Source organism: Thamnophis sirtalis, unplaced genomic scaffold (assembly GCF_051295495.1).
Source record: "Thamnophis sirtalis isolate CommonGarterSnake01/CBP01778 unplaced genomic scaffold, rThaSir2_p1.2 scaffold_9, whole genome shotgun sequence".
NCBI lineage: Eukaryota > Metazoa > Chordata > Lepidosauria > Squamata > Natricidae > Thamnophis > Thamnophis sirtalis.
Window position 1 is genome coordinate 55,448,879 of NW_028261389.1, and position 15,233 is coordinate 55,464,111.

The 15,233-nt window shown below is 35.8% G+C and overlaps 1 protein-coding gene across 2 annotated transcripts in view; it reads left to right on the top strand.

Moving 5' to 3' along the window:
• MDFIC (MyoD family inhibitor domain containing) overlaps positions 1–11,304 on the top strand; it is an 82,068-nt gene extending 70,764 nt beyond the window's left edge. Inside the window, exon 5 of one of the 2 annotated variants that reach the window (XR_015697777.1) lies at positions 10,488–10,568. Coding sequence is in view for 1 of the 2 variants with exons in the window: in XM_087723632.1 (XP_087579758.1) it covers positions 10,488–10,729 (242 nt within the window). In the remaining variant the exon portion in view is untranslated. Of the gene's footprint in view, positions 1–10,487 lie in introns of both variants that reach the window. The other variant, XM_087723632.1, reaches the window with a different exon arrangement.
• The last annotated feature ends 3,929 nt before the right edge of the window (positions 11,305–15,233 follow it).

Here is a 15,233-nt window from a genome sequence, read left to right on the forward strand (position 1 = left end):
TAAATAATAAATGAGAAATTTTTTCAGCTTCTTTGGCTGTTTGGTGGCCTAATTTCATTTTTTTTAAGATTACTGATAGTGGGATCATCGCGATGATGAAGAGGTGAAAGTGAATCACCCTGGAAAATTCCTCGCTTGATATTAACCATTCCGTAGTTCTCATTCCCTACTGCCAACTCAGTTCTCCACTGTTTCATTGCCTTTTCAGTAAAGGATGTAATATTTTTGCTAATGCCAGTTGTTTCTAAGCATTTTATGATCCAACTATGTGGCAATGAGTCGAATACCTTTTTGTAATCAATCCAGACCATATTCAAGTTCGTTTTTCTGTTCTTACAATTTTCTAATATCATTTTATCAATTAGCAGCTGATCTTTTGTGCCCCTGCTTCTTCTTTTCTTGCCTTTTTGCTCTACTGGCAAGATGTTATTTGTTTCCAAATAATCCATAATGTTATCTGCAATAATGCCTGTGAGTAATTTGAAGGTTGTTGGCAAGCATGTTATTGGTCTGTAGTTTTCAGGTATTGTTCCTTTAGTTGCATCCTTCTGAATCAAGTATGTTTTTCCAGTTGTCAACCATTCATCAATTTGACCATTTTGTAAAATTTCATTCAGTTGCCTGGCCAATATTGCATGTAAACCGATCAGATATTCGAGCCAGAAACCTTGCAATTGGTCATTTCCAGGTGATGTCCAATTCTTTACTTTTTTTACTCGATTTTTGACCATCTCAGTTGTTATTTCTAACACTTGCATTTGTTTGTTGCCAATGCTTTTCTCAAAGTCATGTATCCACTTTGCTTCCTTATTGTAGTCCTTTGCATTTTCCCAGTTCTTTCCAGAATTCAACTATGGCCTGCTTTTCTGGTTTTTCACTTTTGGTGTCACCATTCACATTAAGACTTTGATAAAAACACTGTTGGTCTGATCGAAATTGTTGATTTCGTTTATATTGGATGATTCGTGCCTCATAACTTTCAATTTTTCTAACTGTTGCTGTTATCTGCTGTTTTACAATCTCTACAGCTTCATTGATGTTTCTTGTATCCAATCTATATCTTCTGATTAGCTGATCTATGATTTTGCTGTTTTTAAGCCGTTGCACATGCATGTTCTTTAAGTTGCTAGCATCTGCCCTTAATTTTTTGACTTTTTGTTCTAATCGGATTTTCCTTTGGCTTTTCCGTTGTGTGACTAGGTGCTTTGATTTTAATGCCTAGTTCTTTAGTGACTATTACAGCTGCACTGTACATTAACTGATTTATTTCCAAGATGGATCCTGATTTGATTGATGAAAGCACTGCATTAACCATTTTCATAATAGGGACCAAAATTTTCTTAGGCACAGTTTTTAATGATGGTAAACATTGCCTTTCCTCATTAGACAGAAAATGCTCCATGATCTTGTCCTTCAATTCTTTTTGTTTTTGAGTTAATTCATCAGTTGGTTCAATGATATCTGGTTCTGGTGGTAGTGTTGTTATTTCCTCCCCAACATTTTCTTCTGGGAGTTCTACTACAATGTCTTTAGTTGTGTCTTGAGTATTGGTTGTTTCCGCTTGTGATGTTGTTGTTTTTATTTTTGCAATTTGCCTGAATTTCCTCAAGTTCAACTTCACTAAACACTTTATTCCATATAATAAATCGCCTTTGATCTGCTAGTCGTTGTTCACTAACATTTGAATCTGGATATTGTTGTTTCCATAATTCATACATTCGTTTTAAATAACCTCTTTTTTCTGGCTCTGAGTTGTAGTAACAGGCCATTATGGCACGGTTTTCATCTGCACTATATTTTTGTCGTTTTGTTGGCTGGTCCACTTGTAGCCCACTTGTCGACGGATGCCCAGGGACCTCAACATCCGCCGTGGCCCTTGTTAACCGATGCGGTATAGAATTTTTATTCGTTTCTTTCACCATGTTATATGGGTTGGCGGGTTTTTTTTTATGGGGTCAGGTTGCCAACCTGATCCCAACCCTCCTCCTTTCTCATCTGGGCTTGGGACCGGCAACGGCGGAGTTGTTGTTATTGTTGTTGTTGTTATTATTATTATTACTGCATAATCCATAGGGATTGCCAATCTTCCTTACATTGGTACCATTAGATATTCATATCCAATTATACTCATCATAACACTACACATTGTGTACATTAGTAACATTATCAGTTATTTATTTAAGCTATATCTATTGTCAATAAACTTCACTAAGTTTAACTAGTTTTAAATTATATTCTTTCATCTATCAACCTGCATCTTTCCAATAGCAAAACAGTCTAATATCTTCTGCCATTTGTGGTGCCACAAATCATCTTCTTGGTCAGCTTTGTATAGACTCCTCTTAGCAACTCCTTGCTTATAAGATCTCTCATATAATCTTGATGCCCTCTTTCTGTTTCCTTATTCAGCTTATCTTTGATTGTCAGCAGTTTTATCAATGCTTTTGCTAATAGAATTTATCTCTTTAAATCCATCGATTCTTTCGTTTTTTTCTTCTTCTGTATCTTGCCCTCTGGAATAAATTTCCTCTCCATTTAATTCCTCTTTCAGTATTCCATTCTTTCCATTTTCAGAGACAAATCAATCACCATAAATATCAGCAGGTTTAATCTCTTTTTTTTACCACCCTGTTTTGCAATTGATAGACATCCTCAATTTCTTCATCATATTTTGTTGTTATATGCTCTAAATCTTCCAGTTTTTTCTCTATTCTTTCATATGTATTTGATAATTTCTGTATTTCTGAAAGTATCTTTTGCAAACTTGAGATTTCTATTTTCTTTTGAAATTGTGCCATTCTAACAATCACAGCTGCTCTAGCTTGGAAGGTTGATAAAATTAAAGCATAGATTCACAAAGAACATTTGTTTTCACTTTTCTGTGATTAAAAATATACTTCAAAGGGACATCTGTGTGCTTCCCTTCTTATCACTTTCTGTAGCCAAGCAGTGAAACCTTGTAGTGGCAAGTCAAAACAATCAGTGGCGAAAAAAAAGTGTTCCATTTTCAGTACACAAACTCCAATCAACAAACCCTCCCAGCCTCTGAACAGCAGTAATACTGTTGAAAATCGAATTTCCTTTTGTATCTTTTTTGTATTTCAAGTTAAAAAAAAGAGTCCAATCTTTAAATGAATTAGAAAAATACCCACAGCAATGAAAGAGGAAAACTTTAGTCCATTCGTTTCAAAAGGCTTGCATAAATTCCATTAATGAAGACAGCATTTAAAAAGTAAGATAACCCCTGTCCAAAACCATTCCAAATTTAATTCCGCCGCTTGATTCTTCTGTTCTCCAATTTAGATTAATTTTAAGTTTTTATGGGCAGTCTCTTTTTAAAACAGTAAAAGTTCCTCACCAGCTGGAAACACTTTCTCTTTCCGTATCCTTCCGTTTTGGAGCCGCCCCGCCTTCGTCAGCCTTGGCTGGATTTTTTGTCGCAGGCTTGAAGAACTTCTATTGCTTCTTTCAGGGATTTTGCGAAAACCCTGAGGTCAGCAAGACGTATTCTTCCTGTTCACTGTCTCTTCGAAACAGTTTAGGTCCGATTGGACCACCCAGCAGCAAAAGTATTGGCTGCGGTATCAGAGCATCGAGACCGCATGTCCATGTCATCACAACATTGGCTCCTCCTCTTCTCTGTGTATATAATTTCTTGATATGAAGATTGGAGACCAAGCATCTCCTTCAGAAAGCTTCAATTCCTGCATCCCAATTTCATTGTATTTATTTTGTGCAATGACAATAAAGACTATACTATGCTATATTGTATCACCTTCAAAGCCTATGAGGCAAAGTTTACCAACATCATCAGAATTTCAGTCCTTACATACATTCTTCCAGTCATCCTCAAACACAGAAAAACTGCTGGGCTAAACAATGTGTCACCAACTATTTACCACTTGGTGAAAAAAAATGTAAAGAAGAACAGTTTTTTTTAATACCCACCACCTAAGTCTATTGTAGTGAAGGCATGTCAATTACATGGAGCCATGTTACCTGCGAAACCATCTTCCCTCATTACATCAGCCCATCCCACACAGTCAGGTAGAGAAGAGGCTGAGACACTGTCAGTTAAAATATTTTGTTGTGGCATCTAGGAAGAGAGCCTTCTGAAATTGGCCTCGCCTTTGGAATATTTTCTCCCCAGAGGAGAGGTGTGCCACCACTTTCTTGACCTTTTGGAAGAGTTTGAAGACAACTCACTTGGGGCTTACAGAGAAATATGCAACCTTGGTGTTGGTTAGTGTTTTGAAGGACTCCCTCCCTGCCTTTTTTCTAAACTTTAATCATCCTTTTTTAATTGCCTCTTTTTACTGAGATACTTTAGAAGGCCAGATCCTGAAGATGAAACTCAAATATTTTGACCACCTAATGAGAAGGAAGGACTCACTGGAGAAGAGCCTCATGCTGGGAAAGATTGAGGACAAAAGAAGAACAGGATGACAGAGAATGAGGTGGCTGGATGGAGTCACCAAAGCAGTCAGCATGAGCTTAAATGGACTCCAGAGGATGGTAGAGGACAGGAAGGCCTGGAGGAATGTGGTCCATGGGGTTATGATTGGTCGGGCACGGCTTCGCAACTAACAACAACAATTAAGATACAATATTCTACAAAACACGTATGTCAGTAAAAACACACAGCTTTTAATGTTTATATTTTTAATTGTACACAGTCTAGAGTCATTCTGTGACATGGAAATTTGATTAATAAAATAAAATAAAAATCCATCAATAATAGTAGGAAGTTATTTTATATTATTGGATTATAATTGGATTCCAAATTCGACTTCATTTTTCACAGGAAGTTTGGCTCCATGTTATTAGCTGTCAGAAATTCTGTCAAACTATACTACTTTTCAGGTGGATGAAAGAAGTTGTTTCTGTTTTTGCCTTATTGAGCATGTAAGGTTTCCCCAGGTTTTCCAAGTACAGACATGAGCTAATCACAGTTTATCGGACAATTAATTCAAAAGTTACTGTATCTTGTTTCCTACCTTCCAATGAATGCTGAATCCCTCTTTTCTTATCACTCACAACACATTTAACGAACGTGTTTATCTTTATCTTAATCCACCACCTGCATGATGTCATTCCCTGCTTATCCTCATAGTAAATAAGTGAATAAGAATAAATAAATGAGTAAATAAATAAGAACCTTTATAAATAATGGCTATCACTATTTCCCTTTATCTCTTCCCACTCTGTGTGTCTGTTTGTGTGTATGTGTATACATACCTACCTACCTACATACATAATCTATATATTCTACTTATATTTATTGAATAATGTTATTATGACTTTATACAGTTTACTTTAAAAATAACTTTAAAATTTTTTAACATTTATTTTTAAAAGAACTTTAAAAATAAAACTACCTAATACAAAAGGAATACCTAGAAAAAATATCACCTCTCAAATATCATCCCCTCCCCCCACTTCCCATCCAATCCAGCCAAAAGCTTAGGAAAAGTGCCAGGTCTTAAGGACTCTCTTAAATAAAATCACAGTGGGAACAGAACAGAATAGAATAAGAATTATTACAATTAGAACATAGAACTAGAACAGAACAGAACTCTTTATTGGACATGTATGATTGGAATTTGTCACAAGGAATTTGTCTCCAGTGTATAAGCTCTCTGTGTACAAACAACAATAAAGTGATAGGTCATAAATCATAGAACTATATGATATATGACATTATATATCATATAGATCTATGTTATGAACAAAGTGATAGTCATATATCATTAAGAAGATGATAATAATTAATGCTGAATCTGACTGACCAATTATGTACACTAGGCAATAACTAGGTAAGATGTGTGTATCCTGAAGTAACCAGGCCAGATGCTATGGAAGAGTTTAGTTGTGAAATGAGCATCTTAAAATTCCATCTGGAATGTTCTTAATAATTGGCAGGCTCAAGAGAGGAAAGCATGGATATTGCTTTGTCATATTTCTTTTCTCTTTAGAAACAAAATAATCCTTCACCCAGGTGCCTCCTCTCTTCAAAGCTCATTTCTGCATTACATTTAGGACAACACATAATTTTTCTTCCCTTTTTAAGAAACATCTCAGTTCTGATCAAGGGGTCACTAAATTTCCTTGACTCTCAAAGAGGGTTTTCTTTCTATTTGTGCTCTGAATAGTAGAGTTTCAGAGAGGCTTATGTCTGTTTTTGACCTTTCAAGGTCATCCAAAGGGTTATTGTACCTTCTTGAGCTTTCCCATGACACTTATTTATTGAGAAAAGATTTGTATTCATGGATATCTGTAAATAGACATGAACAAAAAATGGACAAATGGATAAACTAGAATTATTTTTTAAATGACGCTGATAGATAATAGGATTGTGCTAACAAAATGATACAAAATGTTATGGCATACACTGCCATCTGTTTAAATTATTTTTAATGCATTTTTGCAAAAGTAAATGAGGAATGTACAGGTACCAGTAGTTCCTACTCAATGTTGGTAATCAGGATCATCAACTTTGTTGCTAAATTATTTTGGTGAATTCCTCTCCTTTTTTTTCTAAGTAGGTTTTTAGAAAAATAAAAACTACAAGTGGTCCTCAACTTACGACCACAGTTGAGCCGAAAATTTGTATTGCTAAGCAATATAATTTTAAGTGAATTTTGCCCCATTTTATTTCCTTTCTTGCCATAGTTGTTAAGTGAATCACTGCAGTTGTTAAATTAGTAACACAGTTGTTAAGTGAATCTAGCTTCTCCATTGAATTTGCTTGTCAAAAAAAAAATCACAATGATTTGGGACATTGCAACTACCATAAATACATCCTAGTTACCAAGAAGCCAAATTTTGATCACGGTCATGATTTAATCATGATCAAATTTTTACCCCGGGGATGCTGCAGCGGTCATAAGTGTGAAAAAGAGTCATAAGTCACTTTTTTTCAGTGCCATTGTAACTCTGAATGATCATTAAACAAAGAAAGGGCCCGCAATCTGGGCGTCCTCCTGGATACGTGGCTTAGTTTAGAAGAACACCTGACGGATGTGACCAGGGGGACCTTTTACCAGGTTTGCCTGGTACGTCAGTTGCGCCCCTTCCTGGATCAGGATGCTCTGTGCACAGTCATTCATGCCCTCATCCTTTCTCACCTGGACTACTGTACCGCTCTCTACATGGGGCTGCCCTTGAAGAGCACCCGGAAGCTTCAACTGGTCCAGAATGTGGCTGCATGGGTTATCATGGGGGCACCTAGGTGCTCCCATGTTACACCCCTTTTAGGCGGCCTACACTGGTTGCCGGTTGTCTTCCAGGTGCGATTCAAGGTACTAATTATGACCTTTAAAGCGCTCCATGGCTTAGGCCCAGGGTACCTGCGAGACCACCTACTGCCACCGGTAGCCTCCCACCGTCCAGTGCGAACACACAGAGTTGGCCTCCTCAGGGTGCCGTCGGCCAGACAGTGTCGGCTAGTGACCCCCAGAGGGAGAGCCTTCTCTGTGGGAGCGCCTTCCCTCTGGAATGAGCTGCCCCCAGAGCTTCGTATAATCCCCGACCTCCCGTCCTTCCGATGCGCCCTAAAAAGTTGCCTTTTCCAGCAAGCCAGCCTGGCCTGAACAAAACAAAATACAGTATTGATCATGTTAATTTTAATTCGAATTTTTTTTTTAAAAAAAATGTATTGTCAATTTTAATTGGGTTTGGGATATTCCATTTAATTTTTTTTTTTAACTTTTATATCATGTCTTTTTTTTAATTGTTGTATGCCACCCTGAGTCCTTGGGAGAAGGGCAGCATATAAATCTAATAAATCTAATCTAATCTAAATGGTTGTAAGTCAAGGACTACCCATGTTTTGGTATTATTTTTGTCCACAATAATTGTCTTACATCTAATGTGTTAGTGGGTCCCTGCTGTGCATGCATCTTATTGTAATGGCTGTTTTTGTTGTTATGTTTATGTTCTTTTCTGTTACTAATTTTTAAATTTTATTCTGGATGTTATATACTACAGAATTTTGGAATGTATTGGCTTTAACAAATTAAAATATTAAGATGATGACAATGATGATATAATTATTTGTTGTTTTATTTTCACAATCATTGCTCTGCATGTAGTGTCATTGCCATTAATTTCATGGCCGTTTCATTTTCTTTAGTGGTAGTTATAATTTGTCGTAATTTCTTTCTTTCTTTTCTACCTTTATTTGGCGTTCATTGTCAAGATAGAGAAAAAAAGTTAAGCTAATCTTGAATTATCAATACTGAGACACCTATTTCTTCTTACCTATTCCTCGTTTACATTATTTTAAAAAAAAACATAAGAGGAAATTGTTAGTTTTATTCTATGACAGTCTCCATGACAACAGTCTAATTAATCCCCATCAATCTGGCTTTGGTTCTCTTCATTGAACTTGTACTCCCCAGCTTCATTTCATGTGTCATATCTGCTAAGCCCTGGATGAAGGTCACTTATAGGTATGGTTATTCTTCATGAAAAACATCATTTAATATACGTAAGCATTCTTCTTACTAGCTGGTTCTTCTTTCCCTTTTTTTGTTGTTGTTACCAATGAACATTTTCTATTCATCATATTTATATATTATTGTCCAATATTTTTAGAAATGAGCTAACAATTAAACTAACAATTTAAACAAAAATGCTTATGTAACACTAAAATTAACCAGTGGCTAATTTCTTTTGATTGTGGATGAATCAAACATGCATCTCTCCCAACATTTTTTACATTACAGGTAGTCTTCGACTTACGAACACAATTGAGGCCAACATTTCTGTTGCTAAGAAAGACAGTTGTTAAGCAAACTTTAGCCCATTTTATGACCTTTCTTGCCACAGTTGTTAAGTGAATCACTACAGTTGTTAAGTTAGTAACCTGGTCGTTAAGTGAATTTGGCTTTCCCATTGACTTTGTTTTTCTGAAGGTCGCAAAAGGGAATCACGTAACCCCAGGATATTGCAACTGTCATAAATATAAGTTGGTTCCCAAGTGTCTGAATTTTGGTCATATGACCATGGAGATGCTGCAATGGTCTTAAGTGTGAAAAATGGTCATAAATCATTTTTTCAGTGCTGTTATAACTTTGAAGGGTCACTAAATGAAATATTGTAAGCAACGACTATCTGTACTCAGTTCATTTATAAGTGACAAACTGAATAATCTCTTTGGAAGATTTTGTTTTCATTTTTCAACCCAACTTGTTTTTATATTTTATAGCTAGCATTTCTTTATTAGCATAAGAGAAGATTGGCTTTTTATTTTGGGTTTGGTTTTGCAGATGGATTAAGGCCATGCATAATATAGGGTAGTCTTGAAGCAAGAGGGATAAGTGCATTGGTAAACATAAAAAGGATAGGAAATAGGAAAAGATTATTTAAAATAATAACTATCATTGTTCCTGTTATGGAGAACGAATAATTGGCATGCCAATAATAATAAAATGATATGAATTTGGTGATACATTCTTTAGGAGCTTAATAGCAATAGCACTTAGACTTCTATATCGTGTCACAGTGCTTTAAACTTCTCTAAGCAGTTTACAGAGTCAGCATATTCCCCCAACAATTTGGGTCCTCATTTTATCCACCTCAGAAGAATGGAAGGCTGAGTTAACCTTGAGCCTGCTGAGATTCGAAGTGCCAAATTGCAGTCAGCCGGCAGTCAGCAGAAGTAGTCTGCAGTACTGCATTCTAACTATTGCGCCACCCCATTCTACTGATTTCTCCAAAGTCAGTAGAAAAAATCAATACAAAATTACAAAATCTTCCAAAGAGGTTATTCAGTCAGTCACGTAATCTTATGTCTGCTGCGCCTCTGAACTTTACTGCTGTGCTTCTCAAATCTTTTTGTAACATTTATTTATTGATTCATTTTTATTTATTTGCTTCATGAATTACTTTGCTCCAGAGGTTTTAGGCGCATATAAATCTAACCCAATATAAAACATAATATAATCAATCTATCAAACTAATCAATATAGACCAGTGGTGGGATTCAAATTTTTTTACTACCAGTTCTGTGGGCATGGCTTGGTGGGCATGGCAGGGGAAGGTTACTGCAAAATCCCCATTCTCTCCCGATCAGCTGGGACTCGGGGGGGGGGTAGAAAATAGATGGGGGATGGCCAGTCAGAGGTGGTATTTACCAGTTCTCTGAACTACTCAAAATTTCTGCTACTGGTTCTCAGAACTGGTCAAAACCTGCTGAATACCACCTCTGATATAGACATATCTTAATCAGCAAAAGCAATCCCAAAAAGGTTTTAACTAAGAGTGGGTGCATTCTTCTTCATGAGTAGATTGTTGAAAGGAAGGTGAGCTAGCATGCAAAAGTGCTCCTCATATTATGCATGCATATGATGTAATGTGGGGGGGAAAATGGTTTTGTTTAAGGCTCTTAAGGTGTTTTGTTTTATCCAGAATGGTCATTCAGAATATAGTTTGAAATTTCTGTTCTTCTCTTTATTCCTTCCCTCCCTGTCTACTTTCTCAAGATTGCTGTGTACACTGTATTTTGGCCTGCTTGTTCTGTGAATTCGTCACCCTCTGTGGCCTCGTCCTGGAACAAACCTCTTGTGGAATCTGCCCAGGAGTGGCCGGCTGCTGTGGGGAAGAAACAGGAGATGACTGCAACTGCCCTTGTGACATGGATTGTGGCATTATGGATGCCTGTTGTGAATCAGCAGACTGTTTAGAAATCTGTATGGAATGTTGTGGGATTTGTTTCCCATCATAGCTTTCTATTTATTCTGGTTTTTGCTGTTGTTGAGCTTTGAAAAACTAGAGAGGGCTGTTCTCTGCATCTCTCTATTTCTAAGAAATTCTTTCAAAGGACACTATTAAATGTGCTCACAGCAACCTGCTACACACTATTAATCTCAGTGAAAAATTGAAGAGAATTTTTGAATAGTAGGCCATAAAGAATACATGCAGGACAAATCATTCACACAAATGAAACAACAATTTGGTGACTATCTGGAAAAAGAAAGAAGGAGAACTTCTTTGAATTTTTGTTGTTATTTGATCTTCCTTTTTATAGCTGGATAATGAAGAAATTTTTTTTAATGATTCTTGCGTAGAGAAATTTGAAATTGTTGTCAAGCAAATACCATTTGTTATGTCTTACATATATTTTATGTTAACTGTAATGCAAATTAATTTATCTGATCTAGTCATATTATTAAGGTCTGAAGAATAATCTTGTTCATATTTTATAGTACAGTGTTGTACATGTCTATTCTAAGTAATGACTGCAGCTTTAAAGTGCTATTCTATAATTTTTGCATACCATATGTAATAATATAAAGAGAGCAGAGCCAAGGTGGCGCAGTGGTTAAATGCAGCACTGCAGGCTACTGCTAGATCAGCAGTTCAGCGGTTCAAATCTCACCGGCTCAGGGTTGACTCAGCCTTCCATCCTTCCGAGGTGGGTAAAATGAGGACCCAGATTGTTGGGGGCAATATGCTGACTCTCTGTAAACCGCTTAGAGAGGGCTGAAAGCCCTATGAAGCGGTATATAAGTCTACTGCTATTGCTATACTGCTATATCTGCTGCAAACTCCAGCCATTAAACGCTGAACCACATCCAGTCAGTCTGATTCTACCCCAAATTAAGACACTACAGGGTCACAAAAAGGGAGTATGTAATAGTCCCTTTTGTAAGTAAGAGTTAGGTTGGTTCTTCCTTCGTTTCCCTCATCTGGATGATAAACGGTAAAGTCGATACATTTAAGCAAATAATCAAGAATGAGGGAGAACAGATTATATTGAAAAAAAATGAAGCTAGATGTACAAAAAATGCTTTTCCATGCAAAGAAGAAAAAGGTTTAAATAGATTTTTTAGAAAACATACAATAGTTTATGAAACCATTATGCAAGAGATTTAAACACTATATTTAGATTTCATACAGTATTTAAAGTTGTTTAATGGTGAAGGAATGTATTTAGAAAAAGGTAATACATATCTTGATTTAAATATTCCTGAATTCTTCTCATGGAGTAATTAAAATCTAGTCCAATGGTTTTAATAAATAACATAATTTTTGGTATCTTGGAATATTAATGTGTATTCTGTCTCTTGGAATTTTTATTGTAATTAATAGCTTATATATATTATAGAGATCTATTTAGCTGTTCTCATTTATGTCGATATTTTCTTGATCTCAATCAATTATTAATTATTTCCATTTAAAGAATAATCCATTTTATGATCAATAAAAATGAAGTCTGAATTAGAAATAGTGATTTATCAATAATTACTGCTAAGTTTTTAGTAGAAAGAAAATGTACAGTATTCTCAATGTACCTGCTTGCATATGTTGAAAATTAAGTTAACTATTCTTATTTCATATTTATTGATGCTGCAACAATTGTTTCATTCTCAGGAGGGGCTTCTGTTTGATTTTTCATGATCTTCACTTATTTTTTGGTCTTTGATAGATGTGAAATACTTTTGATAAAATTCTTTGATCTTGAATTTTAGTGCATGGGCAAATGAGTTAGGGGAAGAGTAGGAGTAACCTCTGCCCAACCCTTTGATTCTGAAAAATGTGAGTGGATACTGTGTCATTTATACTGATAGAATTTAAAGAACATTGTATAACCAACATTTTAAACAAAGTTTAAACAAAGTTTACACTGAGTAAAGAAGATCAATCTGTATGCTCTTAATTATAATTTTTGAAAGGTTGAAGCACATTTGTAAATGAGAGAGGCATTCTTTTCCTTGGGTTATTGGTTTCTTAAGCATATCTCTCTATTATTATGGCAAGAAAGAGAGATTTGTTACATATTGGAAGATCTTTCCTATTACAAAGCAAACAACTGGACATAATCTTTGGATAAAGGGGAATATACTGTGCCCTGAGTAGTCATGCTTTCAGCCATCTATTTAATACCACACAATTATACCACACAATTATTTAAAATAGATTAGCATTGCCAAACAAACATTACAGATCATTAGATGAAAGGAAGAACAAATGTACTGATTTTGTATTTAAGGTATGCTACTTTAAGCATTGCTTAACTTTGCCTTTTTAGAATGGTATTGTCAGATCCCTAAAAGTGATACTAAAAGCCATTCAATTGGGAGGAGGGGAGCCTTGGAGTTAAATCATTAGCTACATCTGAAACAACTGAGTTTTACAACTTTACAACTGGTTTCCTGTCACCGGGAGACTGAAGGTCCCAACATCTCTGGAGGGATGTTTATGGTAGCCATAATGTCTGATGTCTAATTAGAGATAGCCATGGGAACGTGTGCTTTATTGACTCCCATGGCAGAAGAGTTAAGGAAGCATCTTCACACTTGTGCATTGGTCAGAATCTGCATTCGGACAAAGGGGAGGGGTCATTATCAGCTTAATCCCATTTGCATGGCCTAAAGGTTTTCAGATGCTGCTTTGCTTCTAATGGTTTCCATCCTGCTTGATTAAATAATGGTTTCCATCCTGCTTGAAATAATCCGTTTCAAGTGTCTTTACTTTCTCACGTTAGGAGAGGAGCCATTACAGGTATTGTATATCAACTGTCTGTTAATTCAGACATATAAATAACTTTTGTGGCTAGCCTAGTACTACGTTTATCTGCTAAGACTACATTTTTATCTTCTTGTTGCTGAGGCATTTGCCATTTCCTGCTCCATTGAGTACTTTAAAATTGCATCATACCGTGGACAATTATGTCATTTTGAAATTAAAAATATACTACCATCCCACCATAGAAAGTGATTTTAATTTTTAAAGCAAATGTAAGGAAATGTATATACTTTTCTAAAATGTCAAAGTACTTAAATATAATAATTACATGTGTATTCTTCAAACGGCTATATTTTTATTAGTACCTACTTCATCTGTAAAAGTAGAAGTCTTCAGCTGAAACAGGAATACAGAAGGTTCCATTAAGTTTAATTCTCTCTGGACTTTCAATCTTTACATGAAGTATGCAGATCACTGAAGAAATTATACCAAGTTGAAACAAGCCAAATTATTAGGACAATATTTATCAATCTTTGGGACTTCAATTTCCAGAACTGAGGTTTGCATAGCTTAAAGTAGGCAACATTGTGATACAACCTTGTGGGTTTGAGTGATGTGTGACCTGGATTTTTGTCTGTAATGTCATTCTCAGTTCCTGCTAATCTCCCTCAGCAAATTGCAGTATGACTTTGATCTTTCCATGCTGTGAACTAATATCACTGTTCCACTCTCAAATTTTGGTATACTGTATTTTTGGAGTATAACACACACCTTAGTTTTTGGGGAGGAAAATAGGAAAAAAAAAACAATTCTGCCTACCAGGTATTCATCTGGCTAGCATCCTTAGTCTGGTCAGCTTCAGCACATAAGTTTGCAGGGTTTGAGCATGCACACTTTTTATCCCCTGGACTATGTATTCCAAATGAGGCCACACTGATAAAAAAATCATTTACAATCATTACAAACAATCATTCCTGAGGGCAAGTGAGAAGTCTATTTAGACCAAAAAGGAGTACACTTTCCTATCTAAACTCTATCTGAGATCATCAACCAGCATGATTGATTCTATTTCTATTCTGGAAACTTGGAGCAATAATACTGGCAAATTATCTACTCCACAGAAAAGTTGAAAGGCATACTCAAATGAGAAAATTCAAAGAAGATAACCACAATTTGTACAAGAATGTGTTGCATTGGAGAGAAGTAGATTTTCCATTTCTTGAAAAATTGTTTTTGAAGCACAGACTCCATTTTGTTTTGTCTCTACTTTTCCAAGCTTCACTTAGATGTACCGGTATCCAAAGGGATGAGTATGCTAAAATAAAAATATTCAAAGCTTTTTTCCAGCCCTAATGAGGCGCTAACAGAGGGAGCAGCAATGAGACAAGCAGGCAAGTCATGGAAGTTGGCTTCAATCGATAGCGCCTCATTAGGGCTGAAAAAAAGTTTTGAAAAAACTACGTTTGGAGTATAAGACTCTCTTAAAGGGGAAAAAGTGTGTCTTATACTCCGAAAAATACTGTATTTCTAAAATATTAAGAGTTGTTACACTTCAAGCTTTCTCTAAATGCATGTTATTTTTTTGCACTGAGATGTTTCCACACAAAACTATACAATTAAAAACTAAGCAAGAAGCTATATAATATGCTTAATACTTTACTTCCAGCTTCTGTACCAAGGCCAACCTTTATTTATTTAGAAGTATACATTCTGATAGCATCTAAGGGGTAAAATATAACATGTACTTAGAAGCCTTTAAA